Source organism: Boleophthalmus pectinirostris, unplaced genomic scaffold (genome assembly GCF_026225935.1).
Source record: "Boleophthalmus pectinirostris isolate CB_2022bp ecotype Guang Dong unplaced genomic scaffold, ASM2622593v1 HiC_scaffold_22, whole genome shotgun sequence".
Lineage (NCBI taxonomy): Eukaryota > Metazoa > Chordata > Actinopteri > Gobiiformes > Gobiidae > Boleophthalmus > Boleophthalmus pectinirostris.
In genome coordinates this window covers 4,378,360-4,399,949 of record NW_026571190.1, presented here as the reverse complement: position 1 = coordinate 4,399,949, position 21,590 = coordinate 4,378,360, and the positions used below count along the sequence as shown (strand labels likewise).

At 41.8% G+C, this 21,590-nt stretch overlaps 1 protein-coding gene across 2 annotated transcripts in view; it reads right to left on the bottom strand.

The window, feature by feature from the left end:
• The window catches only part of LOC110153510 (cdc42-interacting protein 4 homolog), a 64,459-nt gene extending 45,086 nt beyond the window's left edge, over positions 1-19,373 (bottom strand). For both annotated transcript variants that reach the window (XM_020917410.2, XM_055158315.1), the window contains exon 1: positions 19,090-19,373. In XM_020917410.2, the coding sequence (XP_020773069.2) occupies positions 19,090-19,113 (24 nt within the window). In that variant the 5' untranslated portion in view covers positions 19,114-19,373. The remainder of the gene's footprint in view (positions 1-19,089) is intronic.
• Positions 19,374-21,590: the final 2,217 nt, after the last annotated feature.

The following is a 21,590-nucleotide window of genomic DNA, read 5'->3' as shown; positions in this document are numbered from 1 at the left end:
CTTTTATGTTCACAGTTTTGCTTATGACTGGTACAGTTTTCCTCTGACAATAAGAGAAAGTCCATGTCTGTCCACATTCAAACTGCACTTAAACTGTGGATGAAGGAAATCCAGGTCTGTGACACGTTTGATCTGGACTTTTACAAAGTAGTAATCCAAGAAACGACACAAGTATGACTGAACAGGATTTGAGGAAACTACTGCTCATGTAAAAGGAATGAACTGTCTGATTTGTGATGTGAAGAGGAAGCTGCATTGTGTCACTTTCCTGGTGCAGATTCCGATGTTATTGCTTTGTCTGGAATGTTTCACTGTATGGCATTAAACCTTTCTAACGTCATGGAGACCAAACCAGACCAAGAGACAGGTCAGATCTGTGAAGAGGCGACCACGCTCAAAATCAGAATGCCTATTTTTCTACAGCCACATCAGCTCTCACTGGGCACGTTTTCTAACACACAAGTCAGTGGAATTGTTTCTTTTGTTAAATCATTTTAGATTAGTACTGCAATTTAAAATACATTCTAACATAATGATCTACAGGAGCCACAGATTATCACCACAGAGCAGACACAAGATATATAGACCTTCTTTAATGTGCACTGTCCCTATCAAATAAATACATAAATGAACACAGAGATTTAAGATTACATATTGTCTGACCTTGCTCACAGTCAGAACGCAGGTTTTTCTAGGTACAGTGTTGTCTGTTAGATTGTAATGCAATGGAGGTACTGTGCAATTATTGCTTATAATGTACAGGAAATGAGAAGTCTGTATTGTTCTTCGTTAATTTGGGACTGTAGAAAAAAGGGGTGGGGTTAAATAAGTATTTACTTCCTCCCACTCCTTTTTCGGACACAAGGAAAATTCTTTATTTTGCCTGTTATTATAGAATAGAAATAGTTACTTTTTGTGTTATATCTATGTATTTACGTTTTTGTCTTTTTTTATTATTTAGTTTTTTGTTTTTGTTTTTTAATTTATGTTCTATGTATTACTGTCCGAAATAAATAAACATAATAATAAAACAGTGTCTTTGAGCTATAAAACCACCTGTGATTGAATAAATGTAAAGTAGAGCTGTTTAAGGTCATACTGTGGAACATTCCAGGCAGAGCAATGACATCTCCATAGAAACAAGCAGGTGATAGACCTCCAACCAAAAAGTGACATAGTGCACCTAAAGTACCTCAAGTACCTAAACTTTTTCATTTTATTTTATTTATTTTTTTGGTTTTACTTTTATGTTCCACCATTGGTCCCTGGTTGCAGATAGCTGCTGTGACTGCAGCCTCCATGAGCTTCATTTGACTGCAACCAAACACCATGGTTGACGTCACACTAGGCCTGGGCGATATGGATCAAAAAATATATATCGATATATTTTGCTATATCTCGATATACGATATATATCTCAATATCTGTACAGGAAAAAATAACCCCTTAAAACTGAAAACTGCAAAAACAAATCTGCCAAATTCCACAAGGTCTTTTTTAAATTTTTATTAAAGTGTAAGAGATCGGCAGTTCATATAGGAACATTTAAGATTACAAAAAACCCTAATTACATAAATAATAATTTAACTATAAAATAAAAGAAATAATACATACAATACATTCTTTTCATTCATAAATAAAACAACTCAACTCAAGCTCATCTTTGCATTAACTCTGTTATCCAAACCAGAACCATGAACCAGAACTCATTTAGCAGAAGAAGCTCAGGATGTTCCTCATTTTAACAGATCCATGTTTCTGACCAGCGTCAGGAGCTCTGAGGTTTAATCCCACAATCCACTGCAGATCAAACCCAACGTTTCCAAACACTATTGTACAAGTTGCACTGCAGCAGATTATTCATTAAAATCTTCTGCATAAATTAACTTTACATGACTAAACTTTACAAAATATAAAGCATAACGACTATAGAGTCACATCAGACCGTTTGAGATTATAATGTTTGCTTGTTTACATTTTACAGAAACAAAACTTAAAAGCACATGGCTCATTTGCATAAACAGCACACCTTTGCGCTCATGCGGTTCAACTTCTTTTGAACTAAAGGACATGACTCAGTGGAATATGAGATGTGCTGCTGATGGTTTTGTCTGTAAATGCTGGAAAGTTTTCGTGGTGCTTGAAGCTTTTCACTGGCACCAACTTTCCGCTTTCACGGCGGTAGTGAGGAGTGAATGAGACACGAGAGAGCAAAATGAGGGAGGCGGGGGCACGTGGAGGCGACGACAGAGAAGGTAAACAAGCGAAGCGGCGAAATCAAAATTGAATATAAGCATCATATCGATATATACAATATGTCAGAATTCATATCGAGTTTAAGAAATATCTCGATATATTTAAAATATCGAGATATCGCCCACCCCTACGTCACACTCACTTAGTCCACTTCTGTTCTACAGTCTATGGTCTTTTTTTGTAATTTATTTTGATTTTAATTAGAATTTTTATTTATATTTTTTTATTTTGAGTTTGTAGCAAGGGAGAAACAATAATCATATATATATACGACATAAAGAACAGGAAGAAGAAAAATGTATATTAACTCGCTCCTATTCATTAAATACATTTCAAAATGATGTGGTTGCTTATGTAGCCAGGCTGGCGCCACCTAGTGCCTCCACTCAATTTCATTTCTCTCCAGCAACTAGTTCAGGAATCAAAATACACTAGTCAGTTTGCAAAAACCCCGGAAGTGCGAGTCCAAGCACCAACCAATCAGTGAAGAGCCATACATTCTGTGTTGGCAACGATTCCCGAGATCGAGGATTTAAAGCCGGAATAAAGAGAATGTTTGGTGAATTTTATCAAGAGTAAAGACGTTATTGTCCTTCTTATGAGATTTGGGCAAAGCTTAATATACCAGTTATCCTCATTAGTGTGCATTACATACGTCATGAGCAAATAACAGCGATTGGTTAAATGATAAAAAGTACCCGCCTACCATCGAGTGAACGAATTCTAACAGTGCGAGGTCAGACAGTTTGTATGAAATTAAACCAGCTGATGGATCAGGCTAGTTGCTTATGTGCATTGATCACAAAACTTAATATAACTTTAACCCAATCTTTGTTTTCCCCTTTAATTATTTTTTTATTATTATTATTATTAGTAGTATTTATTTGTTTGTTTGTTTTTCTAGATCACCCAGTGTGTCACCCACAAAAGCAAAAACTCTTTAGAATTTAAATGACTAAATGAAGCTGTGAATGTTTGGGTACTGCTGCTTCAGGTTTTTCTCCCAACCTGTTCCACGGACTGACCCCACACACAGATGTCTGTTATAACTGAAACTGCAGAAGAGAATATTTATTTGTGGTGATTTTAATATTAACTTGTTAAATCCTTACAAACATAAAATTACAGAGGAATGTATTGACACTATGTTTAAATTTGTATCCAAAAATAACGAAGCCTTCAAGGATAACAGCACATTCTGCCACGTGAATAGATCATGTTAACACTAATGACACTGAGAAACATACACTAAGTGGGTTGTTAATAAATGATATCACAGATCATCTGCCAGTTTTTACAGTTACTGACCTTAGACTGAGGAAAAAAGGGCCTGAAAAAATACAATACTACAGACGAACTCAGTCAGACCAACTATCACTGCCTTTAAAAAGAGTTGACTTTCTCAAGACTGGAATGATATATACAATATCCACAATACAGAGAGTGCATATGACATGAATTTATAAAAATATTTCTAGAATTATATAATAGAAATTGTCCAATTGTAAACAATAATAAAAAAGGTAGATATAAAGAACACCCCTGGATAAGAAAAGGTCTTCAAAAAGCGTGTCAAAAGAAAATTAGACTGTTCAGAAACTTTATAAAAAAGAGAATGACTGAGGCAGAGACTAGATATAAAACATTTAAAAACTAATTAACTACAATTTTTCGTACGAGTAAGAGAGATTATTTTAGGAAATGACTAGATTATAATAAAAACAACATTAAAGAGGTATGGAAAATATTAAGTAGTGTTATAAATAATAAACCAAAAGCAGAAAACTATCCAAAATTCTTTACCCATAATAACATAGATGAATATAACATGGTGGAGAATAACTTCAGTCAGTTCTTTGCTGATGTAGGCCCAGATCTGGCAGACAAAATCCCTGAACATACAGAGAACGCCAACCACTAACTGACAGAAACCCTCGATCCATGTTTATTGCCCGAGTGGATTAGGGATTGGCATTTGATAAAATTTTGTTAATCAGTTGTCAGGATTAATCATTAACATTTTTATATTAAAATGATCTTCATGATTATGACTATTACTAAGCTTCTGCATAAATAAACTCAACTTTACAACAGATAAACCATAAGCACTCTAGAGCCACATCAGCCTGTTTGACATTATAATGTGTTTAATGCAGCTTTGAGCAAGTCTCACAGAAACAAAACTTAAAACCACATGGCACATTTGGGATTACGTGGTTTATGCGGAGGTTCTTAGAGGCTTTTTCAAACTGTAGCTTCCACGCAATTCGCAAACTTTTTTGCGATTGCAAACAAGAATCCACGACCAGTTCGCCGCAAAACAAAGTCCGTTTTTGAGGTCGCTGAAAGAAGAGAAGGGGAAAAGGAGCAAAACCAAACTGAGGTGATTCTTGGAGATTCCTTCCAGCGATTGCGCCACTGAAGCAGACGAAGGGTCTAAGTCAGGGGTGTTCACACTTTTTCAGCATGTGAGCTACTTACAAAATGACCAATCAAAATGATCTACCTAATACAAAGCCAAGCAAACTGCACTGAAACACTCTGTGCCCCTTTTTTGGACCCTCACCCACAGTTTGAGAACCTCTTCTTTAAGAGAACTTCCTCTGGCACTTTACACAAAACTGTGAAAAAAGTGAAGGAAGATTTTTAAACCTGTTTTTTAAAGTTCCAAACTGGAGTTACATTCTTTTCTGGTTTTGCAGTGATATTTACCAGCCTCTGCACGTTTACCAAACCAAACGCACATCGTGACAAACACAGATGCATTTGTGCACTTTTGTTACTCAAACTTCAGTCAAATGTGGCAGTAGGTCTGTTCTGTAGATCTGCTATATGCTGTAGACCTGCTTTGTGCCAACACTGTAACACAAATTTAGACTGGTTTTTGCTTCACGTTTGGTCTTGTTCTTCTAATCAGCCGCACTGTGGGAGGGGCTTGTGTTGGCTGTACGCAGGAAGGAGCGAGAGCGTGAAAAGGCGAGGGGCGGCGTGCTGACGTGAGGCAGATGGACAGGTAGGATGTTTAGGAAGTTGAACCTGCCCTGTGATGCACGCTGGTACACGAGGGCACACGCTGTCGCAGACGAGCCGTGCATAGGGAGCGTGTGTGTTTGTGATGTGCCCTAGAGTCTCCGCGGGTTTCAAATGAGCGCACAGGCTGCACTGAGACGCCCCACACGCTCCTGCACCCGCTACAAGTTTATTACCAACAGCAGCGGCCGTAATGAAATATGATCGCATTTGTTGAGTGTCAGACCTCGAGTGAGAGACAAGACCAAACGCGATCGAGTCCAAGACAAGTACTAAGACATGGCGATCTACCCACACGACCTTGGCGATCGACTGGTAGATCGGGATCGACGTATTGCGCACCTCTGGTCTAAAGACTGAAGACGCGTCGGTCGCTAAATTATTTCTAGACAAGTCACTTCAACAGTAATTCTGAACATGCACTGGCTGTAAACAAGTGTGATCTCTAGAATAAAGAGGCAGGAGGAGGTGTTTCTACTAGGAATGGGCATTCGATTAAATTTTCTTAATCGATCGTCAGAAGAATTAACGATCGATTATCGATTAATCATTAACATTTTTATATTAAAATGATCATCATTATTATTACTATCTGCACTACTAATCTGCATAAATAAATTCAACTTTACGACATATAAACATAAAGACTCTAGAGCCACATCAGCCCGTTTGACATTAGAATGTGTTTAATTCAGTTTTGTTCAACTCTCACAGAAATGAAACTTAAAACCGCATCACTAATTTGCATAAACTAAGCGAAGATAAAATGATGCGGTCAATTTTTGTCAGATTAAAAGACACGACTCAGGTGAATACAGGTTAGTGTGACCAGATTTGTGTTTGTCAAAACCAGGACACCGTACGGGGGGAGGGAGGTGGGGACTCGTCATCGACATTGAGCGACTCTCACCTGGAAAAACTTTTTCCCACTGGACACAGAAACATATGTGCTGCTTTGTACACTGTGCACATGGACTCACACTTGTCCCGAACGCAATGAAAAGCGTGGAATTTCTTGTACAAATCATCATTAAATACGCATTTGTGCTTCGGTACGTTACAGACTGACCGACTGTTTGTGTCTCGCTCCTTCTGATGCAGAGACACATGTACAGACCCTGTTTGGTCACGCTACGCACAGCAACATACATTCAGTTTGTCGATTAAAATTAACGTATTCAATGAAATTCTTAATGATCAATTATCGATTAATCGACTAATCATGCCCATCCCTACAGTAAACAAGCGTGATTTCTAGAGTAAAGAGGCGGGAGGAGGTGTTTCTACTGAGGGAGCTGTGGAGGAGGAAGGTGGTGTCACGCATGCACAACGACTGTCGTTGTATTTCTCTTTCCTTAAAAAATCCTCTATACAACCTTTAAGAGACTTGTCCCCCTGCACGCACACACACACACACACACACACAGGTTGAGGAGGCTTGAATAGTTTGCAGTAGACCGGGTGGCCCCTCCCTTCTCTGCTGGATGTCTGTGGAGCCAAACGGAACCTGCCCCACTGGTTCTGTGCGCTCTTGCCTTTAATAGGAGTCATGTGTCGCTGTGTGCAGCGACGCTAAATAAACTGGACCGAGGATAATTAGGACACTTTATGAGGGTTTCCAGTAATAGCATTGCCTGGAATGTTCCACAGTACGGCATTAAAGGGCCCATTAAGCTGAACGTGTCCCGTCCCAGTACAGACAAGCAGATCTCGAGGTCAAAGTAAGTCGTCTGCATATACAGTCTCCATCTAATTATAAAGCGTTTTGGTGTTTGATCATCAGGAAGTTTGCGTTAGCATGCTAGTTGTTGCTAGTTTTACTGTCTTGTTGTTTAATTAGGATGCTCAGAATGCATAAGGTAAGTGAGGAAGAACTTTGGACCCGTTTCAAATGAGCTGGTTCGGTTTTTCACTTTTTTAAGACAGAAAAAATCAGGTACAGTGTTCCCTCATTTATCGCTGTGTTATGTTCTAAAAATAACCCACGATAAATACAATTAATCTGTTTTAAGGCTGTAAAACCCCTCACCACACACTTTATACACTTTTCTCACACAGGACACTTACAACACTTTGCGCATCCTTCTTAAAACTTATTGCTGCTGTTGTTCTTTTGTTTTTTTCCTTCTTTATGTAAGAAAACTAAGATTTATTTATACCGTAATGGAGCCCTACAGAGCAGAGTCCTGCACGGGTCCATTTTTGGAGACCCGCACCCGCACAGTACAGGACCGCACCTGCCCGTTAACCCGAGATTATATCAAACTTTTGCACTGCCTACGCCACGGACTGAACCAAGACTAAACCAGGACTAACCCAGGACTAACCTAGGATTCCAGGACTGAACTAGGACTAAAATGGGACAAAAACAGGAGTAAACCAGGACTAAACCAGGACTGAAACAGGACTCAATGTCGGGACGGGCTCGAAGGTGACCGCAGGAGAAAGGACCGGCTCCGCTCCGCACCTCGGGCCATTGTCCGATCGCGCTTTGTGAACAGCTCTGCTCCACGGAGTTCAGAGTTCTCTCTCTTAAGTCCAAGATTAGTCCTGGTTTAGACCTGGTTAAGTCTTGATTTAGTTCTGGTGTAGTCCTGGCTTAGTCCTGACCCTCCCGTGTGTAATCACTAGCTGCCCACAAAATTCCAGAACGTTTGCCCGTACTTGTCTTTACCCGACCCGGTGCAGGACTCTGCTACAGCCGCGTAACTTCTCCCTTCTTTCAGCATGTCTACAAGTCCAACTTTTTCTTTCTTCCTCTGTCTTTTGGGTGCGAGCGCAGGAGCCTTTGTCGGTGCAGAACGTTTCGTCGACATTGTGGGTTTTGTCGGGGAGAGAACTTGCAAACATACAGCACTTCAGAATCACACCGATACAAATCCAACATTTACTGTATTTTCCAGGCTATTAGTTGCGATCTTAAGCCTCTAACCCCATCAAAAAACGACAGCGCGCCCCACAATCCAGAGCACCCTATACACGAATCCACTCGGGTGGACTTCAGTACGACTTCAGTAAACTACAAAGCCGTACCACCTGCAGCGCACGCAAACACGCATGGAGCAGACAGCGACCGCGCGGCGAAACACACCCACAGACACACTCATCACTCCACACCGACAAGGAACAGAACAGAGGAACGAACCAAATAAGCAAGTGCAATGTGCCACTTCTAGACACAACTGAACAACTGAGTCACTGCGAACACGCCGACAATCCGTTGGTCCCAGACAGCACCTCCCTACACGCCACAACTGAACAAAGCCCAGAGTCACCATGAACGCCACAAACAAACAAAACCACTCACCCATCACACTGTTGGGTTTTGTTTATTTCGGTTTATTTGTGAAAAAAGTTCGAAAATAAACCATTTAATGACAATAGCCCGGAAAATACAGTATGTAAATCTGGCAGCTGAACACATTCTGTACTGTACAGGAGACACGGCACAGAGGAGACTGATTGACAACGGTCTACAGCCAATCAGGACGCAGGGGGAGGAATTAGGGGTGTGCACAAATATCAGAATATCGATATATCGTATCGTTTAATGTGATGAACAGTATCGATATCGTGGGCTACTGTATCGATATTTCACCAAGAGTATTTTTAGGTGTGTTTTACTAAATTATTTTGTTACAGAGCTACAGTTTTGTTGCTTGTGGAGTGAAAGGAAACTCATTTATGCAACACATTTGACATTTTTAGTTTTGATGATTAAAATGTTTGTGTTTCATATGAACTTTGCACAAGAAGTGGTTTAACAAAGACTTTTAGCATCACAGCCACGATTTAACCTTTATTTTTTATTGAACCGTATTGAATCGATTTGAAATATATCATATCGAATCGAAAGTGCACTGTATCGAGATATGTATCGTATCGTGGCCTGTGTATCGAGGTATGTATCGTATCGGCAACCCCTTAATGATACCCAGCCATAGGAGGAACACCATGCATGTTCATACACTGTAAAAAAGAAAGGCATGAAAAATTGCAGTAAAAAAATCTGTGAAACAGGGAGACCGCAAAAGTGAACCGTGATATAGCGAGGGACGACTGTACAGCGACTTTAAAGTTGTCTATCTCCGTGGAGACGAGCAGGAAGCGTGTTTTTCACTGTGTTTTTGTCTAAAGTAAACACTATACTAGTCTTGTATTAGTACTGTGTGCATAAAAATGAACATACTTTTCAGAAGCCTGTCATCTCTGTTCAAAACACATATATTTTTTTATTGATTTTATATAATATTCACATTTTCTGAGACACTGAATTTTGGGTTTTCATGATCTGTAATCCACAGTCACCAAAACGTCAAGAAGTAAAGACTGAAAGCTCCACTCTGTGTGTCATGAGTCTATATAATATACAGGTTAGACGTGTTCACACATGTTTAACACACAAACCCTGCATATTTAGACTGAGCTCGTCTCACACTGAAAACACTCTGTTCATGTCATGTGGTCATACAGGAAGTGCTCCACTGTGTTTTTAAACTCCACACACCTTCACTAGAATCATTTGGATCATTTCAGACCTGGAACTGACAATCTTCACTAAACATAAGGGAAAAGGAGCTGTTCACTTGAAAACTACCACTGCATGACATCACAAGGTGGAGCAGAGTATTTAGAGCTTCTGAGATGTAGACAGGCTAAGAATAAAAGATGACTCAAACATGTGATCTTTAAAGTGTAACATGCAGAGCTCATCGTTTTACATTTGTTTCACTGTAAACCACAATATTGGTCTAAAACTACTGACTAACAGAAACACGTCCATTCACTTCCTGTTCCAAACTGCTTTTTTATCATCGTCATCAGCATTCACTTCATTTGTCGTTGTTAAAAAGTGGCTACATAACATTTCTGAAGCCTACATGTTTGACTCTGAGCTGAGCTAGAAGTAAGTGAAAGAGCAGTGACACTGACACAACACAGGATTACACAGACTGCTGAGGGAATCACTGGGATTTTAGTTTCTCCTGGCTCCAGTGGGGTTCCAGTCTCATTCTTTGTAAAGATTTGTGGTGATTTGAGCCAGGGCCAGAGCTGCACACTATATCACAACCCAAACACAGTCACAGTTTGAGTTTCTGCAATGATCTAACACAAAACACTGTAATTCATTATTCTGTGTATTACTGTGCAGAGTGTGTACTCTGCAAAGAACAAAATCTGCTGTCTTTTTAGACAAAGTTACAGGTGTAACTAGAGTTCTTTGAATCCCTCCTGACCACCAGAAGCGCTGCTTCCAGCAGAGCATACTCGTCCCTGTGTATGCGCCTCTGGCTCTCACGCTCAGGAGAGACGAAACACAACGTGTACTACCTGTGATTTAGTACCTTCATTTAATATGTCAGAATGAAGTTTGAGTCTGAGATGAGCGCCTGAGAGAGTCACAGCACCTCACAGCAGCTCACAGCAGCTCACAGCAGCTCACAGCTCCTCACAGCTCCTCACAGCACCTCACAGCTCCTCACAGCTCCTCACAGCTCCTCACAGCTCCTCACAGCAGCTCACAGCTCCTCACAGCTCCTCACAGCACCTCACAGCAGCTCACAGCACCTCACAGCACCTCACAGCAGCTCACAGCTCCTCACAGCAGCTCACAGCAGCTCACAGCTCCTCACAGCACCTCACAGCCTCACAGCTCCTCACAGCAGCTCACAGCAGCTCACAGCTCCTCACAGCTCCTCACAGCTCCTCACAGCACCTCACAGCACCTCACAGCTCCTCACAGCACCTCACAGCACCTCACAGCTCCTCACAGCTCCTCACAGCAGCTCACAGCAGCTCACAGCTCCTCACAGCTCACAGCCTACAGCACAGCTCCTCACAGCACCTCACAGCACTCACAGCTCCCCACAGCCTCACAGCACCTCACAGCACCTCACAGCTCCTCACAGCACCTCACAGCACCTCACAGCTCCTCACAGCAGCTCACAGCAGCTCACAGCAGCTCACAGCAGCTCACAGGGACAGAGGGACAGAGGAGCTCATTCTCCAACAGGCTCCTATAGCTCCACTTAAACAGCAAGAGATACAGGACTACATTTATACTATAATACTCCCTACAACTGTACAACAACTCACCCTTATGGAACAGATAATACTCCCTACTACTGTACAAGAGCTCACATGTTGTGTCATGTGTGTAACCGTGTGTCATCTGTGCACCGTCTCTGTATATTATCAAATACACAGTCTAGATTATTTTTGTATTTTTAACTTTTGTTTTGGGCTTTATTTATTACTCATTTGGGATTTATTATGACCATTGACATTTTTTTGTAAATATTAGACGTAGACTTAGACACAAGGGAATTATTTGGACTGAGTCCTATAAACATGTTCTGAAAAGTATGCCCTCAAGTGCAGCATTATTTTCCAACTTGACACTGAAAACTTTTACTCTGAAAGATAAAGTAAATGTTACTCTGTACAGATAAAGACCATACACACTCTGAGTCAAATGTGACTCTTTAAGTGTTAAATGAATCCTGTGTTCAGACTGAAAAGAGCAGAATAAAAGCTGTCCTGTAGAGAAGCGTGCTCTTCCTCTCCACGACGTCCTCACATAAATAATCACATTATTTTCCTGAGCAAACATCAGGATGAGCTCACAGGGCTGAACCCTTCTGGAAAATATGCCATTGTGTTTTTTCCCACAAACACTGTGTTTGTGATCTGAGATTTGTGATTTAAAGGTGTGCTGCGTAACTTTTAAAGTGGAGGATCTGCTCCTTCCTTGTCTCCATGGAGATGGAATGTTCCTCTGTAGGGCATTAAACATGTCTTTCTTGCATTTGTTCAATTACAGGGGTTTTATAACTCAACAATACCTTCAAAAACATGAATTCTTCCCATGTGTAGGCTTGCTTTTCCATAGATCATTAACCTGTCTCGTTTGTGACTACCAACATTTATTTCCATAATGTGTGGAAGGCAAAACAGTCACATCTCCATGGAGACAAGCAGGTGTCCAGAATTGGAATGGGCATTCGATAAAATATTCTTAATCGATCATCAGGAGAATTAATGATCGATTATCGATTAATCATTAAGGTTTTTATATTAAAATGATCATCATTATTATTACTATCTGCACTACTAATCTGCATAAATAAACTCAACTTTACGACATATAAACATGTCCGCTCTAGAGCCACAACAGCCCGTTTGACATTATAATATTTTTAATGCAGCTTTGTGCAAGTCCCACAGAAACAAAACTTAAAACCACATGGTTAATTTGCATAAACTAAGTGAAGAAAACTACAGCTCTTGTGTCGCTGATGCGGTTCAACTTCTGTCGGATTAAAAGACACGACTCAGTGGAATACAGGTTAGTGTGACCATATTTGCGTTTGTCAAAACCAGGACACCGTACGGGGGGAGGGAGGTGGGGACTCGTCATCCACATTGAGCAACTCTCACCTGGTAAAACTTTTTAATGTTTTTCAGTGTCCTGGTGCTTTGAGGTCCCTGGCACCGTCACTGGACACCGAAACATATGTGCTGCTTTGTACACAGTCTGCACATGGCCTCACACTTGTCCAGACCGGGATGGAAAGCAGGGAATTTCTTGTACATTTGTGCTTCAGCGTGTTGCAGGCTGACTGACTGTTTGTGTCTCGCTCCTTCTGAGTGCAGAGAGCTACGAGAGACGCTCAGTTTAACAGCCCCAGTGATAGATCATGAAAACCTGGACATTTGCATCACTTTATAAAAAAAAAAAAACCCGGATGTTTGGTCACCCTACGCTACTCACAGCAACCTACATTTGGTTTGTTGATTAAAAATGAATGTAATGTAAATTCTTAATGATCAATTATCGATTAATCGACTAATCATGCCCATCCCTAGTCCAGACCCTCCACCAGAAACGTTAAACAGTGCACCTTTCTTACACAAGTTCTTCTTAAAATGTGCAGAAAAACTGACAGAAACACTGTTCAGACTCTATGAACCGACACACTGACACAAGAATCACATTTCAGAACATGTTTGTACACATCGAAACCACAGGGTCAGCAGCAGAAGGTTTATGCAGAAGAAGACGCCACTTTGCAGAGCTCAAGATCAGCAAGATGAACAATAAATGCAAGACAAATACTGTTTAAAGTCATATCAAATCACAGACAGGGACAAAAGCTGCTGGCACAACCTCTCCAGGAAAGTGACATCATGCACTATTAAGTACTTCAAATGTACCACAATTACTACATTCACTAAAAAAAAAAATACTCAAATGCATTGCTACTTCTACTGCGACAAAACTTCTACAAGTGCAGCTAGAGCTAAATAAGAAAGAAATAAAATGTGGTGAGTAAGTTAGAGAGGTCAGGAGGAGCAGAGGAGCAAGTTAGAAGATGAAGACGAGAGGGTTAGAAGAGTAGAGGGAGCAGAAAAGAAGGTTAGAGGACCAGACGAGAGGAGCAAAGATGGAGCAGAGGAAAGGAGCAGAAGAGCAAAGGAGATGGTCAGCTGGAGCAGAGGAGAAGGTCAGATGGAGCAGAGGAGCAGAGGAGATGGTCAGATGGAGGAGAGAGTCAGATGGAGCAGAGGAGAAGAGGTCAGATGGAGCAGAGGAGCAGAGAAGAAGGTTAGATGGTGCAGAGGAGAAGGTCAGATGGAAGACAGAGTCAGCTGGAGCAGAGGAGAAGGTCAGATGGAGCAGAAGAGCAGAGGAGATGGTCAGAGGAGCAGAGGAGAAGGTCAGATGGAGGAGAGAGTCATCTGGAGCAGAGGAGATGGTCAGAGGAGCAAAGGAGAAGGTCGGAGGAGCAGTGGAGAGGGTCAGAGGAGCAAAAAAGAGGGTCAGAGGAGCAGAGAAGTGGATCAGAAGGAGCAGAGGATCCAGAGGAGATGGTCAGATGGAGGAGAGAGTCAGATGGAGCAGAGGAGAAGATCAGATGGAGCAGAGGAGCAGAGAAGAAGGTTAGATGGTGCAGAGGAGAAGGTCAGATGGAAGACAGAGTCAGCTGGAGCAGAGGAGAAGGTCAGATGGAGCAGAAGAGCAGAGGAGATGGTCAGAGGAGCAGAGGAGAAGGTCAGATGGAGGAGAGAGTCATCTGGAGCAGAGGAGATGGTCAGAGGAGCAAAGGAGAAGGTCGGAGGAGCAGTGGAGAGGGTCAGAGGAGCAAAAAAGAGGGTCAGAGGAGCAGAGAAGTGGATCAGAAGGAGCAGAGGATCCAGAGGAGAGGGTCAGATGGAAGTGAGAAGCAGAGAAGAAGGTTAGAGGAGGAGAGGAGCAGAGGAGAAGGTCAGAGGATGCAGAGAAGAGGGTCAGAGGAGCAAAAGAGATGGTCAGAAGAGCTGTGGAGAGGGTTAGAGGAGAGAAGCAGAGAAGATGGAGAAGAGGCTGCAGAGGGGAAGGTCAGAGGAGAGGAGCAGAAGTTGAAGAGGAGAGGGTTAGAAGAGGAGAGGAGCAGAGAAGAAGGTCAGAGGAACAGAAGAGAGGAGCAAAGATGGAGCAGAGGAGAAGAGCAGGGGAGAGTGTCAGAGGAGCAGAGGATCAGAGAAGAAAGTTAGAGGAACAGAGAAGGTTAGAGGAGAGGAGCACAGGAGATGGAGTAGAGGAGAGGGCCAGAAGAGAGAGGAGCAGAGGAGAAGGTCAGACGAAGCTGGTAAAAATGATCCTGTTATTTATCCTTAAAAAAGTACAGCAATTCCAAAACTGGTACAAATGTAATATTCCGAGACATGGGAATGGGACAAAACCTCGTTGCCAAAACATCTCACGAGACGAAATTGCCACACACACGAGAAAACTGATCTCATGAGATTTTTTCCCCTAAATTTCCCTTTGCCTTGGACTAAAAAGAGCTGGTGAGTTACACAATTTGAGAAGCTGTAGTTCCAAAACGCAGCACTACAACGACCGTTAAAGCGTTACACACAAAAAAAGAATCCAACATTGTGAAATCAAAATCTCGTCTTGTCTTGTTATCGTGGATCTGATCTTGTCTCGTGAAAATTGTGTAACGAGAAACTTTAGGTTCATATTTGCCTCTAAATCTTCGTATTACACCGATTAACAGACCAAAATGGGATTAAGGGCCAAACCGATATCTTGGAATCGATATCCAGTCCACCAGAATGTTCAATATTGCCGCCGATATCCAAGAAATAAATCCAAGTATCGTATCGGTGCTAGAGATGTAACAATAACTGAAATATCGTGATATCGTATCGTCTAAAGTTTCACAATAATATCATGGACCGTCACAATATATCGAATTACAAGTCTCTTTGCTTAAAGTCTTTGTTATGGTGGAGCATGAGCTAATGAAACAGAGGGAACTACATAGACCATGATCCTTTGCTGTTTCAGTGGAGATTATATGAAGAAATTACTTTTGTTGAGCAATTTAAAATCTTAGTTCTTTGGATTAAGACAGAACCACAAGTGTAGTGGAGATTTTTTAAGTGGGGGTACACGATGATGTCATCGATGTGATGAGCAGGACTGAAGCAGGACTAAACCAGGACTAAAGCAGGACTAAAGCAGGACTAAAGCAGGACTAAAGCAGGACTAAACCAGGACTAAACCAGGACTAAAGCAGGACTAAAGCAGGACTAAAGCAGGACTAAACCAGGTCTAAACCAGGTCTAAACCGGTTCTAAACCAGGATTAAACCAGGATTAAACCGGTTCTAAACCAGGACTCAACCAGGACTCAACCAGGTCTAAACCAGGACTGAACCAGAACTGAACCAGGTCTAAACCATGACTAATCCAGGTCTAAACCAGGTCTAAACCAGGTCTAAATTAGGACTAAACTTGGACTTGACGGAGAAAGAGGGAGAACCCTGAGCCCGTGGAGCAGGGTGTGTGCAAAGTGCGATCGGGTGACGGCTGCACTTCGCTCTGTGGGGTGCCAAGCTCTGCGCCAGTCCTTCTGCAGTCACCCAGTGGTCTACACGGGCTCACCTCCAGGCCCATCCTGGTTCAGTTCTGGTTTAGTCCTGCTTTCAGTCCTGCTTCAGTCCTGCTTCTGGTCCCCTCATGTCACAGGTCACCACCACCAAATTCATTTTAAGAGGTAAAAGTTTGGCACTGAGAAGTCTGGGGGGAAAAAAATTGCATTCCTAATTTGGTTCGGGTTTTCTGGACCATTCTTTTGTCTGGTTCCCGTGTTTGCTGTCGTCTGTCACCGATAAGAGGACGGCTGAGTCAGAAGGCGGCTCAGGGGCCAAACGGGGACTAAACCAGGACTAAACCATGACTAAACCAGGACTAAACCAGGACTAAAACCTCTGACTAGGAATAAACTCATACTAAACCATAAATAAACTAAGACTATACCTGGATTTAACAGGACCAAACAAGGACTACACCCAGACCAAACCAGACCAGGGTTTACCAGAAACTAAACAATAAACCAGGAGTGACCTAGAACAACGCCTGAAATAAACTGGGTTAAACCACCACTAAACCAGGTCAAAAAGGAGGACTAAACCAGGACTAAACCAGATCAAAAAGGAGGACTAAACCAGGACTAAACCACTGCTAAATCTGGGTCAAAAGAAGGTCTAAACCAGGAATAAAATAAGGTCTAAACCAGGCCTAAATCTGGGCTAAAAGGAGGACTAAAATGAGGACTAAACCAGGACTAAAATGAGGACTAAACCAGGACTAAAATCAGGACTAAACCAGGACTAAAATCAGGACTAAACCAGGACTAAAATCAGGACTAAAAGGAAACTATACAGGGACTGTATAGTGCTGTGTAAAAGTGTAACAGGAATTGGAATTAGATCTAAAACAAGGTTATAAAGCAGCAGTAATATTAGTAGTAGTAGTAGTAGTAGTAGTAGTAGTAGTAGTAGTAGTAGTAGTAGTAGTAGTAGTAGTAGTTGTAGTAGTCGTAGTAGTCGTAGTAGTAGTTCTAGTAGTAGAAGTGGCAGTACTAGACCAGGTGTGAAAAAGACTAATCCAGGACTAAACCAGGTCTAATCCAGGACCTGACTGGAAAGTTTACAAAAGTGAACCACAAACTGGAATTTGAATTTACGAGGCTGTAAATCCATCGTATAATAGACCAGGTGTAAAAAAGATTTAACCAGGTCTAAACAAGGTCTAATCCAAGTCTACAGCAGGTCTAAACCAGTTCTAAACCAGTTCTGAACCAGGACTAAACCCAAACCTGACTGAACAGTTTACAGTTGGAATTGGAACTGAACTGAAACAAGGGTATAAATGTGTAGTCTACTAGACCAGGTGTGAATAAGACTAAACCAGGACTAAACCAGGACTAAACAGAACTAAACTAGAAACTAACCAGGTCTAAACCAAGACTAAACAGAACTAAACCAGGAAGTCTAAACCAACCAGTCTAAACCTAAAAACTAAAACCAGAACTAAACCAAGTCTAAACCAGAACTAAAACAAGTCTAAACCAGAACTAAACCAGGTCTAAACCAGGACTAAAACAGAACTAAACCAGGTCTAAACCAGGACTAAACCAGGTTGCAAAAGTGTACTATGAGTTGGAATTAGATCTAAATCAGGGTTATAACTTGACCAGGTGTGGAAAAGACCAGGACTAAACCAGGACTAAACCCGGACCTGACTGAACAGTTTGCAAAATAGTACTACGAGTTGGAATTAGAACTGAAACAAGGGTATAAATGTGTAGTGTACTAGGCCAGGTGTAAACAAGACTAAACCAGGACTAAACCAGGAGTTGACTGCACAGTTTGCAAAAGTATACTACAAATTGGAATTTGAACTAAAACAAGGTTGTAAATCCATAGTATAATAGACCAGGTGTAAACAAGACTAAACCAGGCTTAAACCAGGTTTAAACCAGAATTTAACCAGGACTAAACCAGGATTAAACCAGGACTAAAACAGATCTAAACCAGGATAAACCAGGTCAAAACCAGGACTAAACCCGGACCTGACTGAACAGTTTGCAAAATAGCACTACGAGTTGGAATTTGAACTGAAACAAGAAATGTGTAGTCCACTAGGCCAGGTGAGAAAAAGACTAAACCAGGACTAAACCAGGTCTAAACCAGGACCAGGACTAAACCAGGACTAAATCAGGACTAAACCAGGACAACACAAGGACTTGACTGGACAGTTTGCAAAAGTGTACTACGAGTAGGAATTAGAGCTAAAACAGGGTTATAACAAGACCAGGTGTGGAAAAGACTAAAACCAGGACTAAACCAGAACTAAACCAGGTCTAAACCAGGACCTGAACAACTAGCAAAAGTGTACTACGAGTTGGAATTTGATCTGAAACAAAGTTATAACAAGACAAGGTGTGAAAAAGACTAAAACCAGGACTAAACCAGGAAAAACCAGGTCTAAACCAGGACTAAACCAGGACAACACCAGGACTTGACTGGGCAGTTTGTAAAAGTGTACTACGAGTTGGAATTTGATCTAAAACAAAGTTATAACAAGACCAGGTGTGGAAAAGACTAAAACCAGGTTTAAACCGGGACTAAAGCAGGTCTAAAGCAGGACTGCCAGTGCCCCTCGCTCGGCCTGCTCTCAGATAAGAGTATATCAGGTAGTGCTGAGCGGCGTTCCCTCACTTTGCGAGTAGGTATGCGGTAGAACTCGTTACGAAATGCCCCGGGCTTGTAAGTTTTTTACGCCAGCCCCTCCTTCTGCGCTCCGTCTCTCTGTCCTACCATCTTTGGCACTAACTTTACTTTCACCAACAAAAACAGCCACATAACTTTTCCAAAACTTCCTAGAACAATTCCTCAACTCCCGGGGGACGCTCGTTTTCACCAGAACACCGCAAAAACCGCCGTGTGTCAGCTGTCAACTCACCCACAAGTCCGTGCCCCAATCCATGGCGAACTTCTGCAAAAAAAAAAAAAAAAAAAACGTCCCCGGAGCGAGAGCAGCGAAACTCGGCTACGGCAACCAAGAAAGTGTCGGTGTTTTTTTTGTTTTTTTTTTTCTTCTTGGGAGCGCGGACGGAGGAAATGTTTTGGAAGGAAGTGAAGTTTACGCCTGTCCCTCTCCCTCCTCCTCCGATCCTCTCTCCGCACACTGCACACTCCGAATGCGCCCGAGAACCAGGCGGCGCTTTTTCCTGCCGCTCCGACGCAGGCAGGAGACGCTAGAGGCCGGGCAAGGAGAGGCGGAGGGAGGCGGGGGGAGGCGGGGGGAGGAGGAGGGAGGGAGGGAGGAGGAAGGAGAAGGGGGAGGGGTCAGGGAGAAGGGGACAGACGGGCGCGGGGGATGTGGCCAAGTGGGTCCGGAGTGTGCGTAAAGTGGCATGCGTAAAAGATAAGCGTAAAAATGAACCCGAGTGAGATTTTAACTTCAAAATTGGTCAGTTACACGAGTTTTAAAGGTGCACTGTGTAACTTTCTGGTGAAGGGTCCGCAGTGTTGGGAAGGTGACTTTTAAAATGTATTCCCCTACAGATTACAGATTACATACCCAAAATGTAGTTTCTAACGTAATCCATTAAATTACGTAAACTGAATAATGTAATCTGAATATTTTGTATTACTTGATATTGTCATGTTTTTTTAAAACTACATGAATGTACCAACCACATCCTGAAAATTCTTGTTTGTTCTCTTCAAATTGTCTGTTGAGCCCAAATCTCCATGAACAGACTTTTGTTTTACTGTAGAGAAACAAAGACGAGGAAATGTGAACATAAGATGTTTTATGTGCCAATAGACAATAAAAACTCCAGTCTTTCCTTAAACATATTAAAAATATTATTGATAAAGAAATTATTTTTATATGAGATCACCTTAAATTATGTCCAACCTACTGTTAAGTGTCATATTGTTTAGTCCTGGTTTTAGTCCTGGTTTAGACCTGGTTTAGACCTGGTTTTAGTCCTGGTTTAGAGTCTAGTCCTGGTTTAGTCCTGGTTTTAGATCTGGTTTAGACCTGGTGTAGTCCTTGTTTAGTCCTGGTTTAGACCTGGTTTTAGTCCTGGTTTAGTCCTGGTTTTAGTCCTGGTTTAGTCCTGGTTTAGTCCTGGTTTAGTCCTGGTTTTAGTCCTGGTTTAGTCCTGGTTTAGACCTGGTTTTAGTCCTGATGTAGTCCTAGTTTAGTCCTGGTTTTAGTCCTGGTTTAGTCCTGGTTTACTCCTGGTTTAGCCCAAAATATGAAAACAGGAAAACACCGCCATGTAATCCATTTATTTCAACAAAGTAACTGTAATCCAATTACCACTCACTGAAACAGTAACTGTAACTGAATACAGTTACTCATAATTTGTACTCTGATTAAGTAACTCCAGTACATGTAATCTGTTACTCCCCAACACTGATGGTCCATCACATGTTTGTCTCCATGGAGATTATGACAGTTAAAGGGCCAAGATTACACAATTTTCTGATCCACGTTTTAATGTTTCCTCATCACACCTGGAGTCGTGTTTTGTTTCATTCACACATGTTTAACTTTAAGATTTTCTTCTCTCAAACAGAAAACACTCGTGATGTCATGTCATGTGATACTACAGGACGTGCTCCACTGTGTTTTTAAACTCCACACACCTTCACTAGAGTCACTTGGATTGCCGATCTCCTACTGAACTAAAGGTAAAAGGAGCAGTTACCTTAAAAACAACAGCTTCATGACATCACAAGGTGGAACAGAGCATTTTGAGTTTTGGAGATGTAGACAGACTAATAATGCAGGATTAGTGAAACAAATCACAACTCCAGGTCTGTTTGTGAGGAGGGAACATTGTAACAAGAGTCCACTTCGTGTTATTTATTTATTTATTTGAGACAGTGCACAATTTTTGCATTAACCTTAACAGGAGAGAGGCTTGTACATCAGGTTGTAGCATCAGTGCTCATTTCCACCTGTCGTCCCTGGGCAGGTGCATTGATTGATTGTGTTTAATTGACCTTGTCTATCAACTGTTCTTCCTGGAGAACAGTGTAACATGTTTTGGGTTGATGGGGGAACCCGGAGCGCCCGGAGGAAACCCATCCAGACACGGGGAGAAACATGTAAACTCCACACAGAAAGGCCCAGGCGACCCGAGGATCAAACCAGGAACCTTCTTGCGGTGAGGCATGAGTGCTAGTCACTCAGCCACCGCACCACCGTGTGTAATATTGGACCTTTAAGATTGGCCTGTTACATAAGTATTAAAGGTACACCATGCAACTTTTCTGGTGCTGGTCATCTTTTTTTTTTTTAGTACTCTATATATCTTAGGCTGTTCCCCAATTATTTACCTCATTAAAAGCTCTCAAAAGCTGGATTTTGTGTAATATAGGACCTTTAAGTATTCCACTGTGGGTGAATTCTTCCTGTACTATTTGGTCAAAGTTAAAGTG